The 25,924-nt window shown below is 51.7% G+C and overlaps 5 protein-coding genes across 5 annotated transcripts; 3 read left to right on the top strand and 2 right to left on the bottom strand.

The window, feature by feature from the left end:
* Positions 1-3,422: 3,422 nt before the first annotated feature.
* On the bottom strand, positions 3,423-5,458 carry B0H65DRAFT_452622 (GWT1-domain-containing protein). The gene is made up of 2 exons (XM_062826109.1): positions 5,123-5,458; positions 3,423-5,019 (listed from the first exon to the last, which is right to left on the bottom strand). The coding sequence occupies exons 1-2, from the start codon at positions 5,234-5,236 to the stop codon at positions 3,625-3,627; spliced, it is 1,509 nt and encodes a 502-aa protein (XP_062687017.1). The 5' UTR covers positions 5,237-5,458; the 3' UTR covers positions 3,423-3,624.
* A 620-nt stretch (positions 5,459-6,078) lies between these two features.
* B0H65DRAFT_54055 (uncharacterized protein) lies at positions 6,079-7,669 on the top strand. The gene is made up of 2 exons (XM_062829155.1): positions 6,079-7,224; positions 7,278-7,669. Exons 1-2 carry the CDS (start codon positions 6,276-6,278, stop codon positions 7,475-7,477), a joined length of 1,149 nt encoding a protein of 382 aa, XP_062687016.1. The 5' UTR covers positions 6,079-6,275; the 3' UTR covers positions 7,478-7,669.
* A 9,560-nt stretch (positions 7,670-17,229) lies between these two features.
* B0H65DRAFT_53987 (uncharacterized protein) lies at positions 17,230-17,796 on the top strand. The gene has a single exon (XM_062829129.1). The coding sequence runs from the start codon at positions 17,360-17,362 to the stop codon at positions 17,660-17,662; it is 303 nt and encodes a 100-aa protein (XP_062687015.1). The 5' UTR covers positions 17,230-17,359; the 3' UTR covers positions 17,663-17,796.
* A 2,618-nt stretch (positions 17,797-20,414) lies between these two features.
* Positions 20,415-22,922, bottom strand: B0H65DRAFT_53941 (nucleotide-diphospho-sugar transferase). The gene is made up of 4 exons (XM_062829117.1): positions 22,372-22,922; positions 21,423-22,298; positions 20,942-21,236; positions 20,415-20,876 (listed from the first exon to the last, which is right to left on the bottom strand). The coding sequence occupies exons 1-4, from the start codon at positions 22,455-22,457 to the stop codon at positions 20,577-20,579; spliced, it is 1,557 nt and encodes a 518-aa protein (XP_062687014.1). The 5' UTR covers positions 22,458-22,922; the 3' UTR covers positions 20,415-20,576.
* A 1,703-nt stretch (positions 22,923-24,625) lies between these two features.
* On the top strand, positions 24,626-25,670 carry B0H65DRAFT_53908 (uncharacterized protein). The gene is made up of 2 exons (XM_062829108.1): positions 24,626-25,378; positions 25,461-25,670. Exon 1 carries the CDS (start codon positions 24,743-24,745, stop codon positions 25,280-25,282), a length of 540 nt encoding a protein of 179 aa, XP_062687013.1. The 5' UTR covers positions 24,626-24,742; the 3' UTR covers positions 25,283-25,378; positions 25,461-25,670.
* The last annotated feature ends 254 nt before the right edge of the window (positions 25,671-25,924 follow it).

The following is a 25,924-nucleotide window of genomic DNA, read 5'->3' as shown; positions in this document are numbered from 1 at the left end:
TTACGTATTGAAGCCGGGTCGCTACTGAGGTGTCTTGGCCCCTGAGTTCCGCAGAGTATATTAGGGGTATCGCAAACCGGTGTTGAGGTTGAGTGCCTCCCGTCCTGTCAAAGTGTTGCAGATGCAATGTGTCGGCGACGCGGTAGTAAGACCCAGCAGTCAGGGCCCGGGAGTCCTTGTTTACTTTGGACTCTGAGACTCTGCGACGGGCGGATCCGAGGGTATTCCCGACACTTTGCTGTACGATGACCGTCTTGCTCCGTCGAGGCCGGGCATGCGAATGGAAGTGATCGATGGTGAGGGCGTAGAAAAGGCGTCGCGTTGTTGACTTCAATTTGAGAACTGGATGAAGGAAGTGCAAGCGGCCGTCGTCAATTTAGCGCATCATTCCCGCAGTGCAGGCGGACAGGGCATTCATGTTGCTGCTGTTACCAGGAGCACTATCGGGTACATATGCCCACCGACGCGTCAGGCGCTGAGAAGAGGTACCTTCTCCACTACTTTTACACAGCCGTAACTAACGGGATGGAACCAATCTTACAATCACACAACCTCATGTCAACCATCACAGTTGTATGTCTCCTTTGTCATCATTGGCATGTTTACTGGCGACAACAGTTCCATATCCAAGCCCAACAAGACCGACTCGGCATTTGATCTCATTCTTCTTATTTTACCTCTAGGGTCCTGCAGCTCAATGCTTGCCTATGCAGCACCTTGAGGACCCACAAATGCTACCATCCCACGGTCGGGAAGCATCGTGACGGGTTCAATCCAGCAGCCCTTGCTTGATATCGAATTGGTCAAGATATTTCCTTCCAGAGAATTGAATGTCATGAATCTGGCGAGTTTCAGTCTGCGACCACCTACTTTGGGACAGACAAAGGAATTGTTTGGGCAATGCACCGGCCGCGCATTGCCGTCATCTCGATTCCAATCCGTAAAACCCACTCACTCACCCACTTATCACATCAACTCCAACCGACCTCGAAAAAGACCAAAATGCAAGAAATCTCCGTACCCCCCGCTGCTGGACACAGCCCAGTCATCAACCCTGGACGTCGACTTGGCTCTCAAGCCCAAGCAGAATAGGAGATGACTCTCTCTCACCAGCTCCGCTCATTCCAATTTCAACCGTCTCCAGACAACCACGCTACCGACCAGGCTACCGACCTTCGAAATCTGAGCCAATGATCTACGTGACGCATTTCCTGGCCGGCCCTGCCGTATCCGAATGCACTCCACAGCTTCAGTACAACTCAACTTGAAGGCTCCAAGTCGAGAAACTCCGTCACTGTCGACGTTCGTTTGGCCGTGGTTTGGCGGTTTGGGTACCAGTAGGGTAGCCAAGGCCACGCGCTTGTCCTATTCGGGCTAGACTCTCACGCATCGCTCATCCTCCAGCGCAAGGGTCAGTCAGGGTCGCAGCTTGCAGCACTTGCAGGTGCATGAATGTGCAGCGAACACACATCTTCCACGCGCTTTCAAACCGACGTCGATGTCTACCGGCCAGTTGCTCTCACATACTGCCTACATTCGCAAATTCAACCACTCAAAACATCTCAAAAGCCCATCTGGTGAGACGGTGATTGCGAGGCTGCGACAAAAGGGGCTTCCCTCGTTAAAACGCCTTCCTTCTACGCCTCTCGTCGCGAGCTATGGCCGTGTTAGCCATGTTTACCGCCAGATTAAAATCCCGTACACTGGAATCCCCTTTCCATCCCGTTTCATAGGAGAATCAGGGAGCATTGGGAAGCATTGACCTCTCGGACGATACTGATCGCCAATCGATCCATATTCCAGGGATCTTTTCTTCCATGGAACCGGCCAAACTTCTTTTTCCAGGTCAACATTCGCATCCTTGAAAGGGGATGGTGTGTGGCTGCCTGCCCTTTTCACTCATGAAACATCTGTAATGACGTTGTATGACAGCAGGAGAACCTCACAGGCCTGGGTCTTACCCATATTGACAGATATCAGACCGGGTGCCAGAAGGAACTTGTGCCAAAAAGGGAGGTATCGTTCACGAGCCAATTGATTCACCGTCGCATGGCACTTTTTTTTTAGATGTCACCGCGGTTTACCGGGTCAGACGTCAGAACCTACTAACGTTTTACCATCATCGCTTTTTGTCCTTCAACGACGATTGCAGGATGCGGCTCCAATCGAACCCTTCTTTGTCTGGAGCCCCAACCAGCCGGGAACTCTCGCTGCGCGCATACAGTAGAGGTATGTATACGATATTTCGAGATCTCAATGAATCCAGAAATGGGCAAGCGACCAGCCAACACCCAACCGGCTGCCGACCCCGGATTTACACACGACTCGTACATCAACATTCCACCATAAAGCTGCGAACACCTGAAAATGGAAAACCCTAAAGTCCGGGGTTTAGGGCGGAGAACTAACAAAGGCCTACGAAAAAGGTACAAAACTCGCTACTGTAAGGGGCAGAGTGCTTGCAGGTTCGGGTGTGTCAGCCTCCCATATCCCAATTTAACATCTGGGAATACAGTATCAACCCCTGAAAGTGCAACTAATCCGGGCTGCCAAAATCTTTTGCACTTTCTAGGTATTTGCACTTGGAGGATCTGGTGCACAGACTATAGAGCCCCCCTCCGGCCACTAGAAAACGCCCGGTCGCACCGGAAAAGTGGGACCTCAGAGCCCCGGTAGCCGGGTATAAGTGTCCTCTCCACCAATATCAGACCCCTATAGGTACAAATCCGGGCTAAAGTCTTTGCACTTTGCAGTTTGCAGGTTTTGTATGGGAAAACAATTCCGGCCGCCAGATTCTTTTGCACTTTGGGGGGTTTTTGCACTTGGGGGTGGTTGCACTTTCAGGGATCTTTACTGTACCACTTTGCGTATGTAATTGGACATATGAGTGGTACGTACCCCCATATATATCTTACATACGTTGTGCTGCTACATACATAGATCGGACTTTGAGGGAGATCAAGTCAGGAAACAATTGCCCACTCTCACGCATGAACAGATACCCTGACTGACCTTACTTTCACGCATGGCGGCTCTTCAAACTCCAGGCGGTTTCCTGGGACATCGATGATGATCCACTGCATAGCTTGGACTAGCATCCTGATAATCTCAAAATGAACGGCCCCCCCGTAAATGGCCATGTTGCCACAGCGACCTGACTCAAGTCAGGAAGCATAAAGATTCCAGAAAAAGCAGCACGATGATGTTCATACAGGACTTCTTCCAGAAACGCTTTTAATTATAACATGGAGATAGGTTGCGGCTGAATTGTTGCACGACATGTTGTCTTGCGTTGCGAGGAACAGCGCTGGGTTGCAGGTGACCTTCAATAACGGGTTAGTCCCTTTGGCGGAGTGGTTAACGCGCTGCCCTGCTAATCGCAAGATAGCATGTTAGGCAGTTCCCTCGATGTACATGTCGACTTTGTATTCAGTAGTTTCCTCCGTTTGCACACTCATTTCCAAAATTTACACGACGGCAACCAACATGAGTTCTTCCACACTTCAACAAAGACGGTACCATTAGCTACTCAAGTTAGATGTCCAATTTTAGTGGGCTCCCCTTGAGGGGCGTTACTCAATGTGACTTGATCAACATTACAGCAAACAATCACTCTGCATATCCTCACAACTTGATCGTAACATTATACACATCCAACCCAACCGCCACCGCCGTCAAAACACCCATGTATCCAACCAATATCCCCACCGTTGCCACCCGGCCGACATCCAGCGTTGGCACCGTCATATTGACCAGTCCCGTCAACAAGTTCGCCAACAAGAAGACGGCCAGTCCGTTCCGGTTATACGCCCTCAGCACCTTACTCGTCGCCGTGTCATACAGCTCCTTCTCGGTCTTGGCGTCCTGAGCGCTGTAGAACGAAGGGAAAAGGAGCGCATCCACAAGGTAAAAGGCGAGAAGCAGGACGGCGTTGGAGGCGGCCACCCAAAGCATGTACGGCAGGTTGGCCATGCGGCGGGACACGGTCAGGCCGAAGCCGTACTTATAATCGGTCGCGAAGAAGTAAAGTGCTGTCCAAACGAGGGACCGAGCGGCCAAGTTGAGCAGGAGAGACCTACGTTGGACGGTGCCGCTGATCTTGTTGGAGCCGCTGGTGCGGCTCAAGGTCCGCGGGAGAACGAGCATCCCGGTGTCTTGGCCGGCAAGGAAGATGGCTAGATAACCAAAGAAGCTAAAGATGCCTTCCCTGTTCATGGACAAGAGATCGGTTCGCGGTCCGGTCAAGATGTAGGCCTTCAGCGACGTGGTCTCCAAGAGGACCTGATACACCACACCCAGAAGAAGGGCCAGGCCAGCGTACGAGGGAACCACCTTGAGCGCGGACTGGAACAGCGCGACAAAGGGCGGCAGGAAGCCCAGAGTGAAGAAGAAGTTCCAGTGCACGCCGTACTCTGTCACGTGCTCGGCGTAGTCCAGCCCCTTGACGCTCAACAAGCGGATGAAGCCCAGCACGAGGAGCGGCAGCGAGTGGCGCAGCGACGTCTTGAGGCGGGTGCTCAGGGGTGTGGCCTTGCCCTCGGCGCGCTCCTTGAGCACCGGCCGCGAAGCGACGACGCCGGCCGAGAAGACGAAGGCGCCGACGCCCATGTCCATCAACGAAGTGCCCCATGTCTCGACCTTGGCGAAGCGGCGGGGGAACAGACGAAAGTCAACGGCGAGGATGCAGATGCAGGTGACGATAAGCATGTTGCCGCGGTAGTTGGTCAAGAAGGGCTTGGTGGAGAGGACCCCGAGGGTTTGCTCCGAGGAGCTCTTCTTGGACTGGGCATTGGGAGGAAGCTGGGGCTTCTTCCTTCGGGTATGGGCGGGGACGATGTAGACAAAGGCGGCGACTGTAAGGAGAAGCAGGTTGAGGAGCAGGGGCGCGGAGGAGTATAGCGTCACTGAGAGCAGGAGAGCGCCGACATTGAGGAGGAAGTCGATGGCATAGCCTAGTGGTGTGTAGGGCCTGAAGAAGGATTGTCGAGCTTGGAGGACGGACCAGACGAGCGAAACGACCTAGGAGAGAGACAGAGATTAGCTCCCGTCATTCGACTTGTGATATGATGCCACGGACAGCAGCATCCCATTCCGATGCTCCCGGGATTGTGTTGTTTCATACAGGTGCTACGGCGCAGACTTGTGCGATTTCAGAAACGGAGCCTCCTGACAGGTTTGAGACAAAGTCCTCTTTGAGCTGCTTGTAGCTCTGGGTTGTTGTCGAGTTGGTAGCCATAGCCGTTCGACGTGCGCAATAAGGTACCGACGTTCGAGAATGACGGGAGGTGATGGGCGGTCGTAGGAGATGGGGAAGGGTGAAGCTCGACGGCTAGCGACACATTTCTCCGGGAAGTGATTGGCCCTCTTGGTTTTGAACTGGTGGCGGCAACCAGAAGTTGTCAGAATGAGTAGTGATGATGTCTGGGGGAAAAGTGTCAAACAACAGCCTCGCGATGACAAGTTGCAAGTTTCCCAGCTGGTCTCAGCCTTCCAGAGGCCGTTGTCCGACGACGTCAACCAATCGTGGAGGGAGCTTGAAGGTGCCAAGACCAAGCCCAACGGCCTGGGGTCACCCTACAGCGGGCCCGTCCAGCAGCACAGACAACTGTGCATTTGAGGCTTACAGGGGGCCTGGTGCCTGTCTATCATAAACACCAACTTCAACATCACCATCTTTGACATCACCAACTTCATCTTCACATGCTCTAGCCTTCATCGTTTGCAACCTTGGCGCCTTTGTCTCACAATCCGGTTGGTTTGCCGAATGGCGAGAACAGAGTCAGAAGCTCAACCTCGCTTCCCAACATGTTCTCCTCGGTTCCACATTCTGATGGCGCCTCCCCGTCTTTCTTTGTTCGGCCGTGTCCCATTGCAGCGGTAAGCTGAGAGATAGCTCGGCATGTTGCGACTGACATTTCACAGCTCAGAATTTTCACACATCCTTTTGTCTTTGTTCAATATCTGCCCGTAGGCGATATATCACCGAGGAGCTTTGTCTTGCAGGACTGCATCTGACTCAACGGGCTCCGTGAATCAAAGCAGCTCCTTTCTTTCACTCTGTCCCTTGTCAAGAAAGACAGACGCAGGACGACAAAAGACAAAAGAGGATGGATGCGTCCGTTATCATTACCATGTCCTCACCAACAAACTACCAACAACCTCTTGGCCGATGTGCACCAGACACACTGAGAGTCATATACTAGGAACTGGACCTCGAACCATCTGTGCATCGTTGAGACTATCAAAACTCAAACCAACACAGCCAGCTAGTCACCATGGAGACCCAGACCAGAACACGACCGAAACTGGAGCCAGTGCGGATTGAACCATTGCGCCATGGGTCGCCTGGAAGCACGAGACCACCTCCTCGTTCTCCGCGTCGTCGTCTGTCTATATTCGCGCCAGCCCTGAGGACCCATAGTCTCCCTAGTCCCCTTCATCCTACCACGCCAGGGCTGGACCAAGGGATGAGGCGACACGAACGAGCAATGCTGGACAGTCTCGACCAGCGGAGACCATCTCAGGCTCGCAGAGACTCCGTTCAGCTGCTGCCTCCAATCCCCGAGCAAAGTCCACCGTCACGAGAGCGCCCGTATAACGACTACTCACCTCCTCCTACCTTGGCAGCTCGGACTCGCAACCACCTCCTGTACGGGCTTCCCGATTCCCAGCTTTCACCTACTAGCACTCCTGCGGGTATGGGGCGCCGCCAGTCGATGCCCACGGGTTTGACATCAGCGTTACCGACATCAATACCTTCAGCAGCGCTCCCATCACCAGTACGAGTCGTGCGTCAGCAGATTGGTATAGGTCGACGAAAAGCCCAGGAGCTTTATGGAAAGCATATCTTTCAAGGATGTTTGGTTAAGGCAGTCGATCTCCGGAAATTCAGCGAGAGTTCAGCAAGCGGCGATAGTCCAGCCCCCCAAGAGGTGGTGATGGATAAGATGGGTCAGAAACTCAGATACGCTGCGAAAGCATGGTCGCCCGGAAAACCTCAAGGTCGTCTCATTACCAAGTACTTTTCCCAGGCAGAGCTAAGAAAGGCCATTCCAAAAGACGCCCCGGAGCCATTGGAGGTACCCAGGCATGCAACAGATCACCTGAGTCCGAGGAGAGCTTCTTTAAGTACCTCTAAGGAGCGCCGTTTGGATAAGGAGCATCGTCGATTGTCCGCCCCGATACTATCAGCAGACCCATGGAGCGAAATGGCACTACCAGTTCGTAAGTACCTTCAAACATGTTATGTATCTGAAGAGTTACTAATGTTGTCATAGACTATCATTTAGCACGCTACTTCTTCCCGCTCATTGCTGTATATCTGCAGAGCGGGAATGTCGAACCTGAGGACATCGTGGAACTGCCGATGCCTCACCCAAAGGCGTGGTACCAAACCTTCCGCTACGCTTGCACTGAGCAGGGAGAGTTAACCGATGCCATCAGGGAGAACATCACACATCTAGGAGGGAGGGTGTGAACGGAGGGGACTATCTCATTGTGCCTACCAGAAATGGTTTGTCCAACGAGTATTGGGCCATGGAATAGTCTAGGACAAAAGGAAAGCGGCTCGTTATCTCGCGCAATCGAAGCATCAATGCCATATGATCCCGGACGGGAACTGTGCAACCACATTTGTGGCTTTCATCCTTGTACGTCTTTGTCTGTGAACTTCATCCTTTGCTTCCAGAAGCCGCTTTCATGAACAGATAGGCGAAGCACGACCAACAGTAACTTGCCCATTATCATTTTCCCGCTCGAGTGCCAACTGCACTCGAAGACGCCTATAGATGCTATTGAACCCTTTGTTACGGGACGTTGGTGGCATCGCAGTCAAGCCGGCTTTCACCCCTACCTTTTGATCTAACTACATTTTTCAGATGAAAAGCTTCTGGAGCACCAGAGACCGAAACAATCACCCGCCTGTTGCGGACGCCACACACGTGTACATGATATTATCTCCAAATCATTAGGGTTTGGCGAGTCCTGTACCGGTACCCAAACGGCTGAGTGTCCTCCGGTATACACGGGTAACTCGTGGTCGTGGAGAAACGTCACCATGGCTCTGATGACAACTCGTCCATGTACACTGATGTATAGCCTTGACAACTTTCACAACGACCTTCATCCGAGCCGTGGACCAGTACAGCATACCATGGTTGAGGAAACAGGCTCGAACAGACCTATATACAATACCTCTATTTCAAACACTCGTCTAGGAAAGCCACAAAAATAGGACTACCCAGTCAGTGACCTATTTCATTACGTTCCGCAGCTACGACGCTTTAGGATCACTGATCCCACTGCCCCTTACATTCAAACTTGCGGCGCGTTGTTCAGGCTGGGGATATGGCATCTTCCTGGAAGAAACACCCAGGTTGCAAGCTTGTGGCACTCACTTGGTCTATCAGACAGCCCAACATCTAACCAGTCTTTCCAGCAGTGAACACGTTCATCTGGCTAGATTCCCCCGATGTTTGTCCGGTCTATGCATACCCAAAGACAATGATATTAGATCTATCTTCCAGCCATCTCGCTGAACGTATAGAAGACATAGTTTTCTTCTGAAGACTCCAGCTTCGGCTATATCCTGGGTCTTCATCGCGAGTATCATGTTATCTTACACATCTCTCAATGCAGATGATAGCCTGCTCTCACATGCCCTACGTTTGGAATTTGTTTTAGAGGGTAGAATTCCTTTCTACTTCACACCGCTGCTTTTGTCGGTTGAGTCAAAGACATTCATGATGTGCCTATAGCTTTTGATATCTCCCCAAACCCCCCATGCAGCGAGTTCTACTCCCCGATCACGCCTGCCACTGATAATTTATTTCAGGCTTAACGTCTTTAACCCTTTGTGTCCCGAGTACGTCCTTCAATAAACAGCTTAAAGATGCAGTGCCGGCTCACGCCCGTCATGCGTAATCGCAATTCACGAGTATCTTTGCTATGTTCTTCGGTTCACTGGTCTGTCACTCTTTTCAGGCTCGCTACACTCAACTTTCCGAGGACACTGCTCCTCAGTTCATTCTAGCAACATCATTTCATCACGGGAGGTTGTTAATTCGAAGGCCGAGGTGTTCAAGGAGGCCGCGTACGCAATACCCATATCTGCACTTACTACCTCTGTCTATCCATGAATAGGCGGCGTTGTTGGATTCCTATCCGACATCCAATCACGTGTTATGGTAGCGCCTGGCGATTTCAAGAGCGAGAACCACGATCGCTCCTGGTTTGTCTGGACTTCCTCTACCTCCAGCATGCAGCGTCTTTTCACGGTCTCTCATAACATTTGTCACTCCTTTATCTGAGGCGCTACATTTACTCTGTTTCCTGACAAGACATCTCCTTGCCCCAATATTCTGACTACTCTCCGCGACCAGCACATACTGACTGCTTGACTGGCACCGATCTCATATTTTTCTGTTGCTCCCTACCGCACACCGTGGTCAGCATCTCGACCAATCTCCCGTTACGTACAACCACGTTCACAAGCACAGCCTGGTTGAACACCACCTGCATGACCACGCCGACACCGATCATCATCGACATTGTACTCTTCATATGGTTGCAACCCCAACGCAAAAACACGAAGGTGATCGTCCTGAACATTGCCTCATGAGGCTTTCCGAAAGATTGCTCTCACCTTGCCCAGCTCATTTTATTTCAACCATCGAGCTGCAGGTTGTGGTTATGGCTCCATTCACCAAAATCCTCCCCCAACCCCCCAGCATCCCGATCTTCAGGCCAGGTCCCGGAAGCTTCAAATCACTATTCTTTACCCTATCTCGATCGTTCGAGACGACAAAATTCCCACACAGTATCCGTGAGTTTTCTTAAATTTGCTCTTCTGTGAAGCAAAACCTGCACAGTGTACAAGAAGGTGTTCCCACTCCGTTGACGGAGCCCGTTTTTCTCAGTTTTCTGTCAACGACGTCGACAAGCCAAGATCCAAGACCAAACCAAACCCACTCCCCACACTTGACGATCCACACAGTTTCTAAAGATCTTGCGAACTGATAATCCAGAATCAACACTATCGACGGCAACGCAAGGTCAAGGGCAGCACGCAAGTCTACGTAAGTCTACTCGCGTACAGCGCATGCTAATTCCCGGGCGGACCGTGGACTACCGCTGGGGCCTGCCTCGACTCAGATCAGGACATCTGGATGGAGTTGCCTTTGCTAGTTGATTTTGGCGAGTCTCTTTTCATGTAGTACATAGTAAAATGCTGAGGGCTAGATGCAGGCTCGAGTCGAGGACCGCAAAGATGTCAAACGGAGGAAAGTCATTTATTAAGCGAACGAAGGCTTTGGGGTATATGCTCCTCGACGACTGAGGTCCCTTTTCTGCATCTGCCCTCCGTTCAGTTTCGGGAATTAAAGAAAAACGTCACCGGACACATAGTATGACAACAACAGTCTCACTCCCCACACACACAATGACACCCACAGCTCGCTCGCTGTGGATATCTTTCCACATCAGAACCACCACAACCACTTCCCTAACAGGCTACTTACCGACACACGCCATCCCACGTCAACAAGGTCCAGGCCTGTTTCGCAGAGGACCTATCGGGGAGGGATCGGGGAGGGATGTGATTCAAGGGTCTTCCCCCTTCAGCCCTTTTTGACGTGGTCCCCTGAACCTAGGTAGTGTAGAAACTTTAGTGTTGTACGTACACCCTTTATGGTTCTCCGTTTTCGTCTGAAGACCAGTCTGGCAAGCAAGTAGTCTGTCTGGTCTGTCTGTCTCCATTCTGGCCCTGATTCTTTGGCGTTTTCTCTTTTGGAGTTATATCACATCAACCGTTGAAGTAACATAGACCCCCGGGGCAAAGGAGAAAAAACACAACCGGAACTCTTGTTGTTTGGACAAACCAGAACCAGACGGCCCTTTTTGAGGGGAAGATCTAGTACCCCCTACCTTTACACCGAATGCTACAGTTTTCCCAAAACACCGGGACCTAACTTAGGCCATCCTTGCCAAACTGCTACATAAGTCCCATACCGTCACGACGCCAGAACTGTGTGCGTTGACATGACATGTCCACCTTACGTAAAGCATGCTGCTTTAAACAGATATTGGAAAACTTCATGATCATGGAGTCAGTTGTCGGGAAGCTGGAAATGCAAGCTTGTGTTTCAACGTAGTGTAGACAGTTCCGGATCCGGACTTTGCCAACGTTTCGATGAGTACTAGCACGTTGGGGACTAGACTGGAAAGCACGTGCAGACTACAACACACAAGAGATGGCCAGATGTAGGTACATATGTACATACCTTACTAGCTAAAGTGTGCCTTGCACAACTGTATCTCGATAGACATCAGGACTGGCTCCGGACTTAGAGCTGGAGATAGATGACAATATGTGCCGAGGATGATCGTTACCAAGCCTTAGTCATCCGCTATTTCCCGGAATAGTTGGCGAAGGCCGAATATTCAGAGCATATGCTATGTGTCTCGAACATCAAGTGTGAGTTGGTGGAATTAAATCCCAGCCAAAAAGAGGAAAGAACGGTTATGACTTGAGACTATTAAAATCCTGGCATCAAGGGACGTGTTAATTGCTGTTAGTCAGTTACTGTTCTAGAGCATCGGGGGCTACAGCACGCTCTTTTCTTTTTGTTCATTCTGTCAGTTGTTACACATTACATTTAGGTCACCTGTCTGTGCAAGACCCGGTCGATTGGAGCCCCAAAATATCCTTTAACTCTCCTTGCTTTCTTTTCCATAAGTTTACGGACACTGCTTTAGGTGACTACATATTTTGGTCGTAAACAAACAGAATAATAGACCTGGAAACAGAAGATGCCTACATAATGTCATGTAAACATCCCGTTGTTCTCACCTACCTACGGCAATCCTTTGGAGTTTGTTCTCCACCAAACGATATCCTCCGACATATGTAGCAGACTTTTCCCTTCTCTGTACGCACTCATAATATTCAATACGCTTACATCCATCATCCATGTCACTTCCTCTTGAACGTCCAGTTAGATGTCTATATGAATTTCTGCGCCCCATAGTAACTAACTCTTTGGGACCCAAAAGACTGGAGTGGAAAACTGACTTAAGTGGTCTAAGTGGATGAGTGAAGTGAAGTGACCCCATTCCCAAGAATGACCGAATGAACCAGCGACGAACGGGTCCCGGTTCAGCGAAGGTGTGAGAGTTTGAGGAAGAGTCGATACGTACCACATAGTCTTCACCTTTGTATGCCTCCGCTACGTGACCACTCTCACCTCAACTTACCGTACCAAAAGAACCCCCAAAGAAAACCTACCCTCCGGGTTCCAGATCTGAACGTGGGTCGCATGTTCCTGACCGGAGTACGGATAGATTCGGTGTAACCCACACACAGGAACACAGCCACAGGAGCACACACATGGCCATCCTCCAGTGCTTCCTCTAGCCCGCCTCGGGGCCTTCCCTGCGAACCTGCGGACCTGCGTCTCAAAAGGGCAAACTAACGGGTACGCTATACACATCGTACATATGTACCTTATACGTGTCGTGACGAGCGTCGGCCAAGTGTTGCGTGTTGTTCCCATGGATCTGGGTCTTTCTCCTCCCCTTACATGCGACCCCTTTTTGCCTGCATATGTCCCCCTATCTTCCGCGTTTCACGAAACCTTCCAAGGCATCTACCGCCATTTTTTTGATGTCTGGGTGCAGGAGAAGACAGAGAGGGAGTGATATAAGTGGCTTCCAAGACTGAGATACCCCATCTGAACCGGTCTTGATTTGAGTGGGAGAGAGTGGGAGAGGTGATGTGAGTGGAAGGCCGGAGGACACCAAGGTAAGGCACCTTAGTCGAGTGTCCTGTAGACATACGTTGATGGAGGTACGGTGCCATTTCAGGGTTCCCCTGGGTAACAAGAAGTCAGCAGTAACGGTATATGGCAAGCTTCGACTTGTGGACCAACTTAATTGTTTAATGCGCTGGGCGTGCGCTATTGTGCTGCTGTCGTTGTCTGCCTCGAATGTTGCCGTTGCTGTTCAAGGAGAGTCCGAAGGCAGCAAGGAGTATCCCCGGGCCCGTTGCGCAAAATCCAAACAGTTGTCGTCGGACCTGGCCGGGCACAGCCGGGTCAAGGGGACGTTTGTATGCCTTTCTGTCTGCCAGTCTGCCTCATAAGCATCAGGTGAGGTCGGGTTACTTTTAATAGTAGAGTTAGTTGCCTACACACTTTGATATTGGTTACCTACCTCACTGTGTAGCATCGTGAAGTATGTCAATGTCACAATGTTAGCGTTGCCGGCAGTGTTACTACCCTAGGGTCTGATCGTCTTCCTTCTTGCCCGTCAATCTGGACGCCTTGGGTCTGATGTACGGTGCAAATGGCATGGTACAAACATGTATGATGGTGTCAGAATAGCGCTGAAGCAAAGAATAGGAAAAGCAAGGAAAAAGAAGGGGGAAAAAAAGAAAAAGACGTAAAGCCAATAGGGTAAAGCCACTCGCACCGTTTCAAGCCACCCCGTGGCCGTCCCGCCCCTCCTTCTATGCTGTCTCAGCACACTGTCACCGTAGCCCTCAAGGTTCTACAACCTCCGTGAAGAAACGTTCAAAGACAAAAAGATAGAAATAAACCAAAACACCGTATCTCGTGCAGGTGAGACCAGTGGGGGTTCTGCGGTGACTTCACCAGCGCACCTACATGGTACATTTTGCAGTCTTCCACTGAAGCCAATCAACAACGTTACTGGCGCCATAACTCCTCACTTTGTACCTTCTTCGTGTCCTCAGCTTGCGACCCGGCGACGTGATGACGCACGTACTTGGGCACTACCTGTTTGTGCCGTTAGCGAGAGAAGTGCAGCAGTGCAAGAGGAAACGGTTGAGAGAAAAAACTGAACAAGACGGAGGAGAGAACTGAAATGTGCACAGCATTGCACTCGGCGGCACCTAAAATGAAGACTTCAAATGTTGATAATCTCACCCCGCCTGCCGTTTTCGCAGCTGAGAGCGAGATCCGTCTCTGTTCGGCACCCCTCCCCACCCTCCGCTGTCGAGATGTTTCTCACAATTCAAACATCTCCACTTGCCCCAGCTTCATCTCCGTCCCTCAGTAAGGAATGAAGAAAATCAACCCGAGAGGCCAGCCTTTTCCTTTCCTGACTGTCATGGACGTTGAAGTCGGTGCTATCCCATCCGGTGCGGATCCCGGGGTATCCCGGAGCCTTCTTGGGAGGAGTAGGGCCAAGCGGGGGCGGGGCTTCCTTTTGCGCACCCACCAGTCGCATTCTCTCAATCATCGGGCGCCCATCTCCCGGGGTGGTCCTTCTCTCGTCGTCGCCGTGTCTCCTCCTACGATTACGGCCCCAAAAACCTCTTCCGGACAACGGCGTGCTGCACCGATTGCGGATCCAGATTACGGAACCCACTTGCGGTATATTGTGGATCACCGGGTTGCGGGATTGCGGATTCTCCGCAAAAAAGTGCGGCTCGTGGAGGGGATTCCCTGGCCTTTGTTTCTCTCGTTTGCGGGCTTTTGGCAATAACGGCGGGCGAACCCCATCCACTTCCACTTCGGAGCAACGGTGCAATCTGCTACAGCATGCACGCTGTCGGCTCTCCTGCCCAATCCTCCAAATGCTTCGCAATCTCTTCCTCCACTATGGTGACCTGGTCTCACTCTCAACTCCTCAAGCCTCAACAACAAACTGCCGTGCTACACCCGTGCTTGCTGTCCTCTTTCCCACTTCACGATGCCGGCATCTTCCCGGCACAACCCCGCAGCCGGCCGACGAGGGACTGCCTCCGCGGGGCCTAGTCTCCATCAGCTTGTCCGCATTTGAATTGCCTCTTTCTTCAGTCCTCACACGCCCTTCACAGGCAAGCGAATCTACGAGTAAGGTCCGGTTACGTCGGCTTCGCTTCGCCGTTTTGCGCCAGAGGCCAGAGGCCAGGTAGGTACTCAGCATCGAGCCGTGGACATTCGTTCAACTTGCCATCCGATGAGACATCACTTCCCGTGTCTTGAGCTCCAGCGCAAGATCTCCTCGAGATTAATGCTCTGCCCTTGTGCCAGGTGTGCCGCCGAAGAAGCACCAACGAGGTTGGCGTTTTGTCTTAGCACCCGATAAGCTTGATAGATAGAACATTTGATCGACATTGTGATGGACGGCGGCGCAACGATTCGGGCTCCCAAGTGCAGCTTAGCTCCGAAGTGAACTGCAACCCAAAACCAGATCGCCAAAGTTGCACTAGACCGTTGAATCGCCCACCATCGCTAATATAAGTGTTCCATCACCACTTCGTCAGTAGAGTATATCGATAGCATCCTGTCGTAGAGCAGTCAGGTCCTGCAGTGCTGCACAGAACTGCGGCTCGCTTGCCCTCACATCTCGGCCCGGTTCATCCTGTCGTGCTTCACGTCGCTGGCGCTGTTGACATCATGGGCCCTTAGCCGGTTTCCCATTATAGGTACCTGCGTAATCATCTACGATTATGCTATGTCATCAGCCGGTCGAGCTTGTTGCAGATAGATCCAAGTTAACCTTCTCACCACCTCAGGCAATGCTACCAACCCTTTGATGAGGGTGGTGTGAGGGGCCTGGTCTTGCGCAGCATCGGATAGTACCAAGATTGTTATATCCTTATCAAGCACAGCAATCTCTTATGGCTTTGGTGTGGTATGGTATGGTATGGTATGATGAATCGCCTTTGACCTGTTGCGACGCTATAGCATCACACCATAGCAATTTGGTTGATGGTGTGTACACCCATGCGGTTAAATCTCGATGCCGATTCGCACCTGGCTCTCCGTACAGTTTGCCGAAATATCGTAAACGATGCTATTAGCTTCTTCCCGCTTCCGGTTTGTTTTCTTTTGCGTAAGGTTAGTATGGTTTTCGTTCTCGACATTCAGTGACTGTTGCTCTCTGTTGTTGCGTCAAGCAACGTCAAGCAACGTCAAGCAACGTCTCCCCTGTCAGCTTTCGACATATGGTATGTAGTAACGGACACCTACATAACTACCGTTATGAAGCCCTCCGATGATGAGGTTGTATTAGCATGTAGTCGCAGGTACGGCCGTACAGAGCGCTCCCGACAACACCGTGATGGACAGCTTTGCAGGAAAGTTGCCCTCTTGAAGTCCCATATACGGGGTGCCATCGCGGTTTTCATTAGTGATGGATTTGCTGTCGCCCAGTCCCTGTTTTGGTGATGCCCACACATACATGTAAGACATGAACTAGTTGATGCTGTGCGTGGCGTGAGGATGGCGAACGAATCTTCAGCACAAATCACCATGGTGGTGGCGCCGCATCTTTGGAAAGCTTGGTTTCCTGGATCCCAAGAGCAGCAGACGGAGTCGATCTCCACACAAAACGGGGGGAAAATGACAAAACTCGAGTTTCTGCTTCAACTTTGAACTCACCTGAGTACACTACGATACCAATCTTGTTCGGCATCTTCTCCACAGTGTATTTCCCATGGCCACAAGCCCCTCACTTTTTCTCTTGTCGTCCTGCCCCATTTCCCCGCTGGTCCACCACTTTCGTCACACTGCCCCGAGAAGTTGAGACTTGAGACCTAGACGCGCCATAAGTGGCTGGGGTTCTTGGGTGCTGACCTCGAACTCATGTGGCCTTCCCGAGACATTGGCACTTCTTAGCGCCGCTCGACAGTGCCAAGTTTGACAGAACCAGGCTTGTCAGATGTCGATTTGCGGCATTGATCGAACAAGAAGTCGTGGTCCAGGCCCTGGAAACGACATCTGGGAACTTATCGGAGAATGTGAAATGAGCCCCACCGTAAATGCTCCTGTCACAGGCACGCCTAGGGGTCCGTTTTGTGCGCAGAATGCGACTTCCGAACCCTGCAAGCCACCCCGCCAACCATCACCACCAGGAAGTCTCCATTGAGGAGACGCAGGTCCGAGAGAAAAGGGTTAAGCGTCTTGTGAATGGAGAGGTGGGTGAGGCTGGGGTTTGAGCTCTCGAATCTGCGATTGAGCGTCATGTTGAAGTCCTGTGAGAGGCCTAGAGAGCCAGTGTTTCCGTATGTCCTCAGCAGAAGGGCGACGTTTTGACAAAGACATCATCAGTTTTCGACATCCAATGTCACCTACAGTTACTGTACAGCACATTAGCGAATGGCAGGCCCGGTGTCTGGACTTGCTGGGATTATTAGCTGTTCTAGGGGCGATGTAACACCCCACGCCCTCTTGACGCGATCTAGCGTTCACAGTTAGCTTGACTAGGCAGGCCAAGCCACGACAATTTTCAGACTCTACCGGCGACGTAAATGGTGCTCAACAAGGGAAACGTTGTCTGGATCCAGTATCATGATTTTTGCTGCCTCCAATCGCTGCGGCACAGGTAGGCTCGAATTGTACGTATTTCTCGGATGCGTGTTGCTGTCGTGGGTTTGTGGGTGGGGAGGCGCCATGCGGAGGCAGAGTTTGTTGTTGTGATTACTGTGTACACGTCGCCTGGAGGCTCACGTCTGGGAGCGGTAACCGAACAGCCGAAACAGTGCGTTGGGGTGAAGAGCCGAATAGGAAGGAGGAAGGTTCCTGCTAGGAGCGAACTGTTAGCGAGATCAATCATCAGCACCTCTATGGCCAAGATATGGACGGAGAAGGGGAACACTGTACAGATGCAAGCTTTAACCAGCCATGGTGTTTTCGGTGGAAAGGATTGTTCTTAGGTACAGTAGTGTAGGTTGCCTTGTGTGGGCTTGGAACCGAAGCGACTCGAATTGCAAGTTGTGACCGGAAAAGTGGAAGGCAAGGCAAGACGAAACATCCTCGTCCGGCATACTGTACCTGCCCAGGGGCATTCGATCCTTATCTCCCAGAGAATTTGCGAGTAAAAAAGGAAATTGGGAGGTGAAAAATCCGTGCAGTCGTGACGTCTCGTTGACGCCATTGCGGGAGAGGACAAGAGCGAGAAAGAAGTTGCGACTTGCGAGATCAATGCCAAAACTTGGGGTCGCGGACTGGACTTGCCTCACTTTGAGGTACTGTAGCCATGATGTAGGTCCCTGTAGGCAGGTACTCACCACTGCTACATACCTCCTTCATGATCAATCATCTCGTATTTTGGAAGGAACCAAACAGGCAAAGACAGCAGGCAGCAGAGGCAGGCAGTGCCTGCAGTTCGGCCCGAACCAACAGATTGTAGACATCTGTCAAACTCCATTTCTGTTGACTGGAATCCTTCAGCATGTTACCTGCTTTGGAATCATGGGTCAATATCAGTGTCCGCGTTGGGTTTGTGACCAGGCATTGGCTTTGGAAGACTTTTGAAAGCCACCATTAACGAAGCCACGGCCAAGGCCCCATGACGGGAAGGACATGCACGTCATGCTTCACCGCGGCTATAAACGCAAGATGGCCCTGCCGCTTTTGGCTTGCTTGATGCCGATTGTCGAGCCGTTCTCGTGATAATTAATTTCTTCTTCTTTGCGGGGCTGCCGATCCCGCCCGCCTCCTCGTAGGTGCTGTACATAAAATGTACTGTAGCTGCGCTCCTGCAATGGAGGTCACTGCAAGATGCCCGTGTCAAAGTCATGAAAATGTCAAGCCAAGGGACTCTTGTCAGTTCATCCGGAAACACAGGGACCTAGGGAGGGGAGGAGGAGGGGCTGGGCTAGTCATGCCCGCTGAGATAAGCGAAACCGATAACGGTCGAGAGCAAAAATGCTAATGGTTGAGACCCGCGCAACGTCCAAGTCTACCTATCCGGAGCGCAATATCTCAGCCAAAAAGGCCGCGAAAATCGTGATTCTTTTTGGCAACGCAAATTGGCCGAATTAAGCATCTCAGAATCTTTACAATTTGTAGCGCAAAAGGAGTCGGTGCGCGAGGGTTTGGGGTGAAATGCTATGAAGTTGAAGATGGTAGTTTCGCTCAAGACTTTGGCCCCTTGTTGCCAGCCGCTGCCCAATGAGCGCGCGAGCAGATGTGGGTCAAGGCTTGATGCGCTGCGACTTGGGCGTAAAAAGCTGCCCCGGGTCTCAACCGTTACCATTTTTGCTATCAACCGTTACCGATTTCGAACATCAAGAGGCCCGGTCCCCGTTCGGGGGCTGCGGATGGTGACGGTAGGGCCAGGGACGGGGACGGGACCAGGGCCAAAGGCAAGATTTGCCAGGGCAGGGGAACTAAACAAAAGCTGGACGATCTTGGACGAACTCCGGGCCCTCGCTCGAGCGGGGCGATTTGGAGCAAATAAGATGGGGCATCCGCATGTAGATGCCGTCTTGCCGTTCTCACTATTTTCTCCAGATTTTGAAATCCGGATTGATGGCCCATCCGAGCTTGGGCCCCGTCGTTGACTTCCAATACCCGACAGCATAGTATTCAAATGCTACACCACCAAAACATATCTGCTCGATGATGCCATAACATCACAGCAGGCAGACTGATAATGAGGGGTTTTGCACCATTGACAACCATCCCTGGGAACGGATACGTGGTGGGTAGGATACCCCAGCCTACAAGACCATCACGTCAACTGAATCGACTGATCAAAATTAAAGCTTGAATTAAACACCAGCCAAAAGCGGGGTGGCTTTTATGGAATGTGATCTCAAGACTCTGCTTGTTGACTTACATGGTATTTCCCCTTGCAGTCCTGTCAACCATGCCGTGTAACGCACCCTGTTGGTTGAGCGCCCCTGTTTCTTTTGCTTTGAAGCATGATGGCTTGCAGTTGACCTGTTGTGTGACATGAGGCCCTGGCCAGCATGTTTTGAACACAGTCAAAACGGTCTTCTACCGACACGACGTGTACTACGTGGTGGTCGGTTGGGCCTTGTATCCGTATCCGATACTCCGTGCATTTCATCTCATGTCCCGATTAGGAAGCTTTCTAGCCTTTGATTGGCCAGAGACTTTGTCAAATCGACTTCTCCCAGCTCGTGATCGGCACAGCTTTGTGACGCCTCACCTCGATAAAGTGCGGTGGCATGGGTGGGGAGATGGCTTCCATCGAGGTAGTGCCTTGGGTAGTGTAAAAATCAGATATCGCTGTTGTGGGAGCTTCCCCGTCGTTCTATCCAAAAGTCTAATCATGGAATCTGTTCTATACTCCAATCTCCCCATGCCTCCCTGTAAAACACACTTCCCATCTAACCTCCTTGTGTCGAGGCGTAGACGAGAATAAACCAAAAACAAATGACCCTTTCGAGGTGTCCGTCTATATCCCAAAATGAGCGTAAAGAGATGAAATGGGAAAACAAGAAAGCCAAAATAGGTAACATGCACACTTTTTCCCAGAACCGTCTCACCCATTGCTGTGAGTTTTGGTCGCTCATATTCCCAACCAGTCCCCGCCTCCGCATGCCTGCCAAACAGAAACCGAGAAGGGAGTCAAAAGCTCCCAGCAAACCCAAATGCTTTTGTGTACAACCATATTCCAGGTCTCATTAAAAAGCGCCAGCAACAAACTCTGAAACCGCTGGACAGGGGCTGGCCAATGCATCTTGTTCTGCCAGAAGTATTGCCCTCCACAACTTCCACCCCGCCCCTATCCCGACGGCTTGACAGAGAAGACACGAAATTCAGTTTCGTCATTCAGTCATTGAATTCGTAATCTGCATAAATCTGCCAGGCGACTCAATTGCCGCCCGACCAAGTCCCCCCATCTTGCAAAGACGAGTGTGAAAGGTCCGTGGGTGCAACCGTACATCCGCCGTTGGCGTGTTCGCAGTTGTTGTGCGAAACTGATGTGCCGGTGGTAGTCAGGCGTCGACTCTGCGTGACACCGCCGGTCTTTCGAGAACCCTTTGAAGGCTTCTCAGACAAGTGATCCAAGCCTGGTCCGGATGGTGTCAACATGGTCTGACTGCGAGGAGGCTTCTCTTGCAGACGGAACGTATTGTGCTCATCACCATCGGCGCGGCTTCCCCATGAAGTCTGCGAGGCGTCTTCGGTTAGTCTTGTTTATCGCCAACGTATGCCGACATTTCGGAATGACTTACATGTTTAAGTGTAAAAAGAGCGTATAACTTGATGAGGCCATGGAAATATCCAAAGAGAATCGAAACAGGCAAATAGATAAGGTCTTGTGGGTTCTTGCGGAAGAGTCCAACCAGCTTGACGACCTTGGTGAAGCCAAACATGAAGATGATCTCGGCCGCCAAAAGAGTGTACCGGTCGTTGACATCCCAGCCCTCAGTGGCCCGCCAGCATGAGAAGAGCAGGAGCGGGTCGACAACAAAGGCCAAGGACGTAAAGGTTGCGATGTGGAGAGCGTAAGTGCACCATGGTTGTTGACTGTTGTTGAAGAGTGTTAATAAGGAGGGACAGGGGGGTATGGGTGGACAGGGGGCGCCTATTGCGGGTGGGGAACAAGGTCGAGAATGGGGGCAGGGGTGATGAAATGGTGGTGCACACAACACAGTCATGCACAGTGACCTAAAAGGGTATTGCTAGGGTTCGGTTGGGAGCGGCTCAACTTACGTAAGCACGTATCTCTCGTGCACAAGACTGGTCCAGTTGCTTCTCCAGTTGCTTCTCGCCCAGCGGGAACACTGATACAGGAACTTGACGCTGGTTTCCAACGTCGTCTCGATCTCGCACTCGGGATCATACTGGATCCAGGTCTTCCACTGGTGCGCGACCAACCAGCGAGTGACATAGTTGTCGTCATCAGCGTTGAGGATGTACTTGCCCCATTTCTCGCTCTTGAAGCCACTAAGGAACGGGTAGCCCTTGAGGATGTCCGAGCGGTAGGCACCGGTGCGTCCAGACATGCAAGAAGTACCGCCGTCGATGTTGTGGGTGGCTGAGATTTCAAAATTGCGGCGCTCAATATACGCCGCCCCAAGCCAGTTGTAGATGCGGGTTGTGAGGTCTCCATCGATGCGCTTCACCCGCTGGCAGGTACCGACTCCGCCGATTTTATCGTCCTCAAATGGGGCAAGGAGCCACGGCATCAGTGTCGATGGCCATTCGACATCATCGTCAGCCATGACCGTGATTTTGGTTTCGACATGGTTATCCTCCAACGCCTTGCACACCTGCAGTCTTTTGTTTGCCTTGTCCACATGAAGGACTTCGATCTTGATGGGGTGATCGCACGCTGGCTTCCTCAGCGTGGCCGCCATTGCTTCGAGCGCCTCATACTTGTTCCACGTGGTTACGAGTATGAGCTTGGCGGGCTTGCATGCTAGGATGCTTTCAAGCGAGGTTCGCAGTTCCTCGAATTGATTGTGGATTGTGGGAATAACGACAGTGACATCTGCCGAGGTGAACTTTGGGTCCTTTTTCGGCTGCACGGACTTGTAGGTCCAGTGGCTGACACAGTGGACTAGAAGGCGCACATAACGATGAAGCCTGAGTGAAGCGGTTAGCACGCGCTGGGGCGTGGCGGATTGGGTGGGACTGGAATTGCACAAGTCAAGCATACCATATAACAATATGGAAATAAAACCAGGATTTGGTGGACCATAAAAAGTCCAAGTTTGGTATTATGAAACCCATTAACTCAGCCATGCTGAGAAATCGATGCCAGATAAGGGGCAAACCAAACGTGTACTGGATCTGCTCTACTCAAGGAACCCAGCCCGAAGATAGCACAGCCTGTGTAACTGGGAAGAGATGTCCACAGCAGATGGGCGGACAAGTGAAGAATCTGTCGTTGACGTCCGAGAGATGACACAAGAACGAAGGATCCGAAGAGAAAGCAAGAACGAAGGGGGGAGTTGCTGGATTGGAAAAGGGGACGATGAGCGAAAATGTAGGTCGAAGCTAGGAGGTTTCTGTGATTCTTTCCAGTCCTCCGGGACAAGTTGCTGGCAAGCTTGATTTACCGGATCGAAAGGTCGAAAGGTCGAAAGGTCGAACTTGTTGGGGTTTTGATAGGGCGAACTCGTCACCACCGGGGGATAGAGGTTTGCCGTTCTCGAGCGAAGGGTGGGATAGCGAACGACAACAAACGTTGATAGGGGGGATAGCCCTCGTTAAGACAGGCAACTCAATGCTTGACTTCCAGGAGGACCCCTAAACTAAAAGCGTTTGATGATGGGGATATAGGGTGATATAGACCGAATATGGAGGAGGCTAAAGCAGCAAGGTCATTGACGAAACCAATTGGTCTGTCTAAGACAATGAGAAGAAAGAAGAAGTAGACTAGAACTGCAAGAGAAGTTCAGAAGTTCGGGGTCCAGACGTGGAGGAGGGGGGACGGGGACCAGAGATATATAAGAAGAGACAACAGGCTGGAGAAGACGAAAGGAGACAAGATGGGACAACAGCAGCCATCCCACAACGGGAGACGGGAGACGGGAGCTAGAGGGGAATCAACGAGTGACAGACCCAGAGAGGTGCAGCTCTCGACTCCATCGTCATGCTCTGAGAGGTCGACGGTTCCATCACGCACAGCACGAACATGGGGTGGATGGGATGAATTGGATGTGACTTCAGTCTAGACTATGGCTGGTCTTGGACGGACCCCCAGAGCGGCGGCATGGGGAGGAGGAAAGAGTGGAATAGTTAATGGATAAGTTGGGGCATGTTGGACGAATGAAGAGGGGGCATTGGAACTGGCGGATACGACCATGGTGCCAGCGCAAAAGAGATGAGAATAGCCTGAGAGACAAGGAAGTTTAGAAAATGAATTTACATATTGAGGGAAAGTGGAAAGAGAGAGGAATTGGAAGGTAGTAGAGGAGCAGTAGCCGAGTCGGAGTGAAACTGAAAGCTCCAGGGCAAGAGCCAAAAAGGCCCACGGGCGGACAGGGCCAGGGAATGGAGAGAGTGGAATAGGAATATGGATACTCTTTGGCTGTACTGGACCTAGTGTTGTAGGTACCTGCAGAGTAGCTCGAGGAAGTACACTGGCTTGTGTTGTGAGTGTGCGAATTGCGACGGCAAAGATTGGACGCATCCATCCATCCAGGTTGTGAGTGTGAGGGATGGCGGGTTGAGGGATGTAATTTCAAGAGTTGCAACACAACGCTGCTTGACAGATGAATCCGTGCGCGCAACGGAAAGGGAACCTGGACCTTCCTTCAAAGTACAAGCATTTTGATCTGTCTGTTTCTGCTCATCGCTGCTGCTTCCTCAGAGGTCTAAAACTTTTGGTTTAGTGGAGTCCTTACCTAACCCCTTCCCCAGACCAGTCCCGTTCTGGACTAGAATGCTTTTGGTTGTCCCGATTCTGCATCGTGGACTCGACGAATCTGCGGCCAGAACGGCGAGTTGTCGACGGCGTAACAGACTGCAAACCTGCGAGTCGGGGACAACACGCAGTCATGAAGTATTCATCGCAGTGCTCAAGGCGCTCCGTTACATGCTAGGTAGACCCTCTGTGTACATACCGTGACACTCTGATTGATCATCGAATCTCAAGATTAGTCAAGAGGAGGAAAGGTAGCCTTGTGTTTCGAAACAGGCAAAAGAGTTTAGAGAGCTCATTAATTCATCTCTCACCTTTTTTCTCTCCAACTTTTTCAAGTGCCCCTCCATCTGAGTGCCAAGGTCGGGGTGGCACGGGCCATTCGAAAACGGTAAGAGGAGGGGCGTGCGTGTAGCAAGTGCAGGTACCGTACACAGTGAGGTGCCTTCCTCAAACCAAACCTACAAGGGAAACGGAACCTGCCGTTCACAGATTGTGCAAGAGCAATGGTCCCATTCGCACAACCCTCACCACTTCCCCTTCTGCGGTTCTGCCACTCTAGCACTGCACCTCTCTGCATCACCGAGAGCGCTCACTACGACATTCATCTGCCATTCGGCCAGTCGCAACCCTGCGAGCTCTGGACATCCTGCACATCCACATGCAGACATCTACAGCGATTCCAGGTTGCGCGGCCATGGACGGCGACCATCGAGATACGGACGGCCACACACTGCACCCACACTGCCCGTCCAGGACCCCAACGGCAATGGAACGGGCGATGCTGCAAGATGAAGCCGCCATGAAGCCGAAGTCAGAACTCAATCCCCCGCCCAGGCGTGGAATGGGATGCCGCTCACCACCAACTACCACCACCAAATACCACCTCAATCTAAATGTCAACAACGTCTCCCGCCATCCACATGCCAAAAGCAGTCCAGTCTTCCCCTCCAAGGACCCTGGACTGGACTCTGGAGTGTCTGTCATGCCTGAGATGGCTCGAGCACTTCCTCTCATCTGGGCCAATGATATCTCCCCTATTCTTTCCAATCTTGTTCTTGCTATCCATTATCTTTCCGGCCTCACCATTCGCACCACAAGCTGCTGTTCGGCAACAGAACGCGATGGCTTGAGCCCAAGCCCCAGTGTCCTCCGCGATAGCGCTGTACTGTGCGCATCTTGCAGTCCGCGAATCGCCTAGAGATTATATTTTTCCCCCCAGGCATGGGAGACATGGAGACCCTTGGAAGAGGGCTTACGGTTGAGCAAGACTTAACAACCTAGACCCTACAGCAAGGTGAGTGGACTTTAATGCAGCGTCCAATTTGCTGTTCAGCGGCCACCTACCCCGCCGTACACAGGTACCTGACAATGAATAGACAGTGGACGTGATCCTCACCGTACACTACAGCTGCGGATTCCTTACGAGGCCAGCGACAAGGCCAGCCGCGGCATAGGTGGTGACGAGCCGTCGACAGCCCAGCTGTTGTACGATGCCTATACGAAACAACGGCGAGGCGTTAAAATAGCTTGAACGGACATGCGGAGTCGTGCCCGTGGTCCACTACCACTGTCAGCGAGCAGGCAAGTACCTGATTGCTACTTGGCCGTACAAGAAAATCTGGACGACACTGGAATGTGATAGCACAACGTTCACAGGGTCGGCCTGCTACACGTAGGCCCTCCACCTAGGTGTTCCCCTGACTGCGGTGTACATACCAATCCTGGCGGTGACCCTCAAGCCGATTCCGGAACAGGTGCGACACGGCTCGGGCCATACCGAGCTCGACACACTCCTGATTTACTGTTCACCGACAGGGCTCAGCCTGGAATTCGTCAGTCC

Source organism: Neurospora tetraspora (genome assembly GCF_033439725.1).
Source record: "Neurospora tetraspora strain CBS 560.94 chromosome Unknown B0H65scaffold_1, whole genome shotgun sequence".
NCBI lineage: Eukaryota > Fungi > Ascomycota > Sordariomycetes > Sordariales > Sordariaceae > Neurospora > Neurospora tetraspora.
Note: the sequence above shows the minus strand (reverse complement) of the source record. Positions and strands in the feature narration are given on the sequence as shown.

Excerpts from the sequence above, each read along its gene's own strand:
- B0H65DRAFT_452622 (XM_062826109.1), bottom strand. The coding sequence starts at position 5,236 with ATGGCTACCAACTCGACAACAACCCAGAGCTACAAGCAGCTCAAAGAG. Across the intron at positions 5,020-5,122 it reads AAGTCTGCGCCGTAGCACCT|GTCGTTTCGCTCGTCTGGTC; the intron begins GTATGAAACAAC and ends TCTCTCTCCTAG.
- B0H65DRAFT_54055 (XM_062829155.1), top strand. The coding sequence starts at position 6,276 with ATGGAGACCCAGACCAGAACACGACCGAAACTGGAGCCAGTGCGGATT. Across the intron at positions 7,225-7,277 it reads CGAAATGGCACTACCAGTTC|ACTATCATTTAGCACGCTAC; the intron begins GTAAGTACCTTC and ends ATGTTGTCATAG.
- B0H65DRAFT_53987 (XM_062829129.1), top strand. The coding sequence starts at position 17,360 with ATGCGTGTTGCTGTCGTGGGTTTGTGGGTGGGGAGGCGCCATGCGGAG.
- B0H65DRAFT_53941 (XM_062829117.1), bottom strand. The coding sequence starts at position 22,457 with ATGGCTGAGTTAATGGGTTTCATAATACCAAACTTGGACTTTTTATGG. Across the intron at positions 22,299-22,371 it reads TATTTCCATATTGTTATATG|GCTTCATCGTTATGTGCGCC; the intron begins GTATGCTTGACT and ends CGCTTCACTCAG. Across the intron at positions 21,237-21,422 it reads CACGAGAGATACGTGCTTAC|TCAACAACCATGGTGCACTT; the intron begins GTAAGTTGAGCC and ends CTTCAACAACAG.
- B0H65DRAFT_53908 (XM_062829108.1), top strand. The coding sequence starts at position 24,743 with ATGCAGACATCTACAGCGATTCCAGGTTGCGCGGCCATGGACGGCGAC.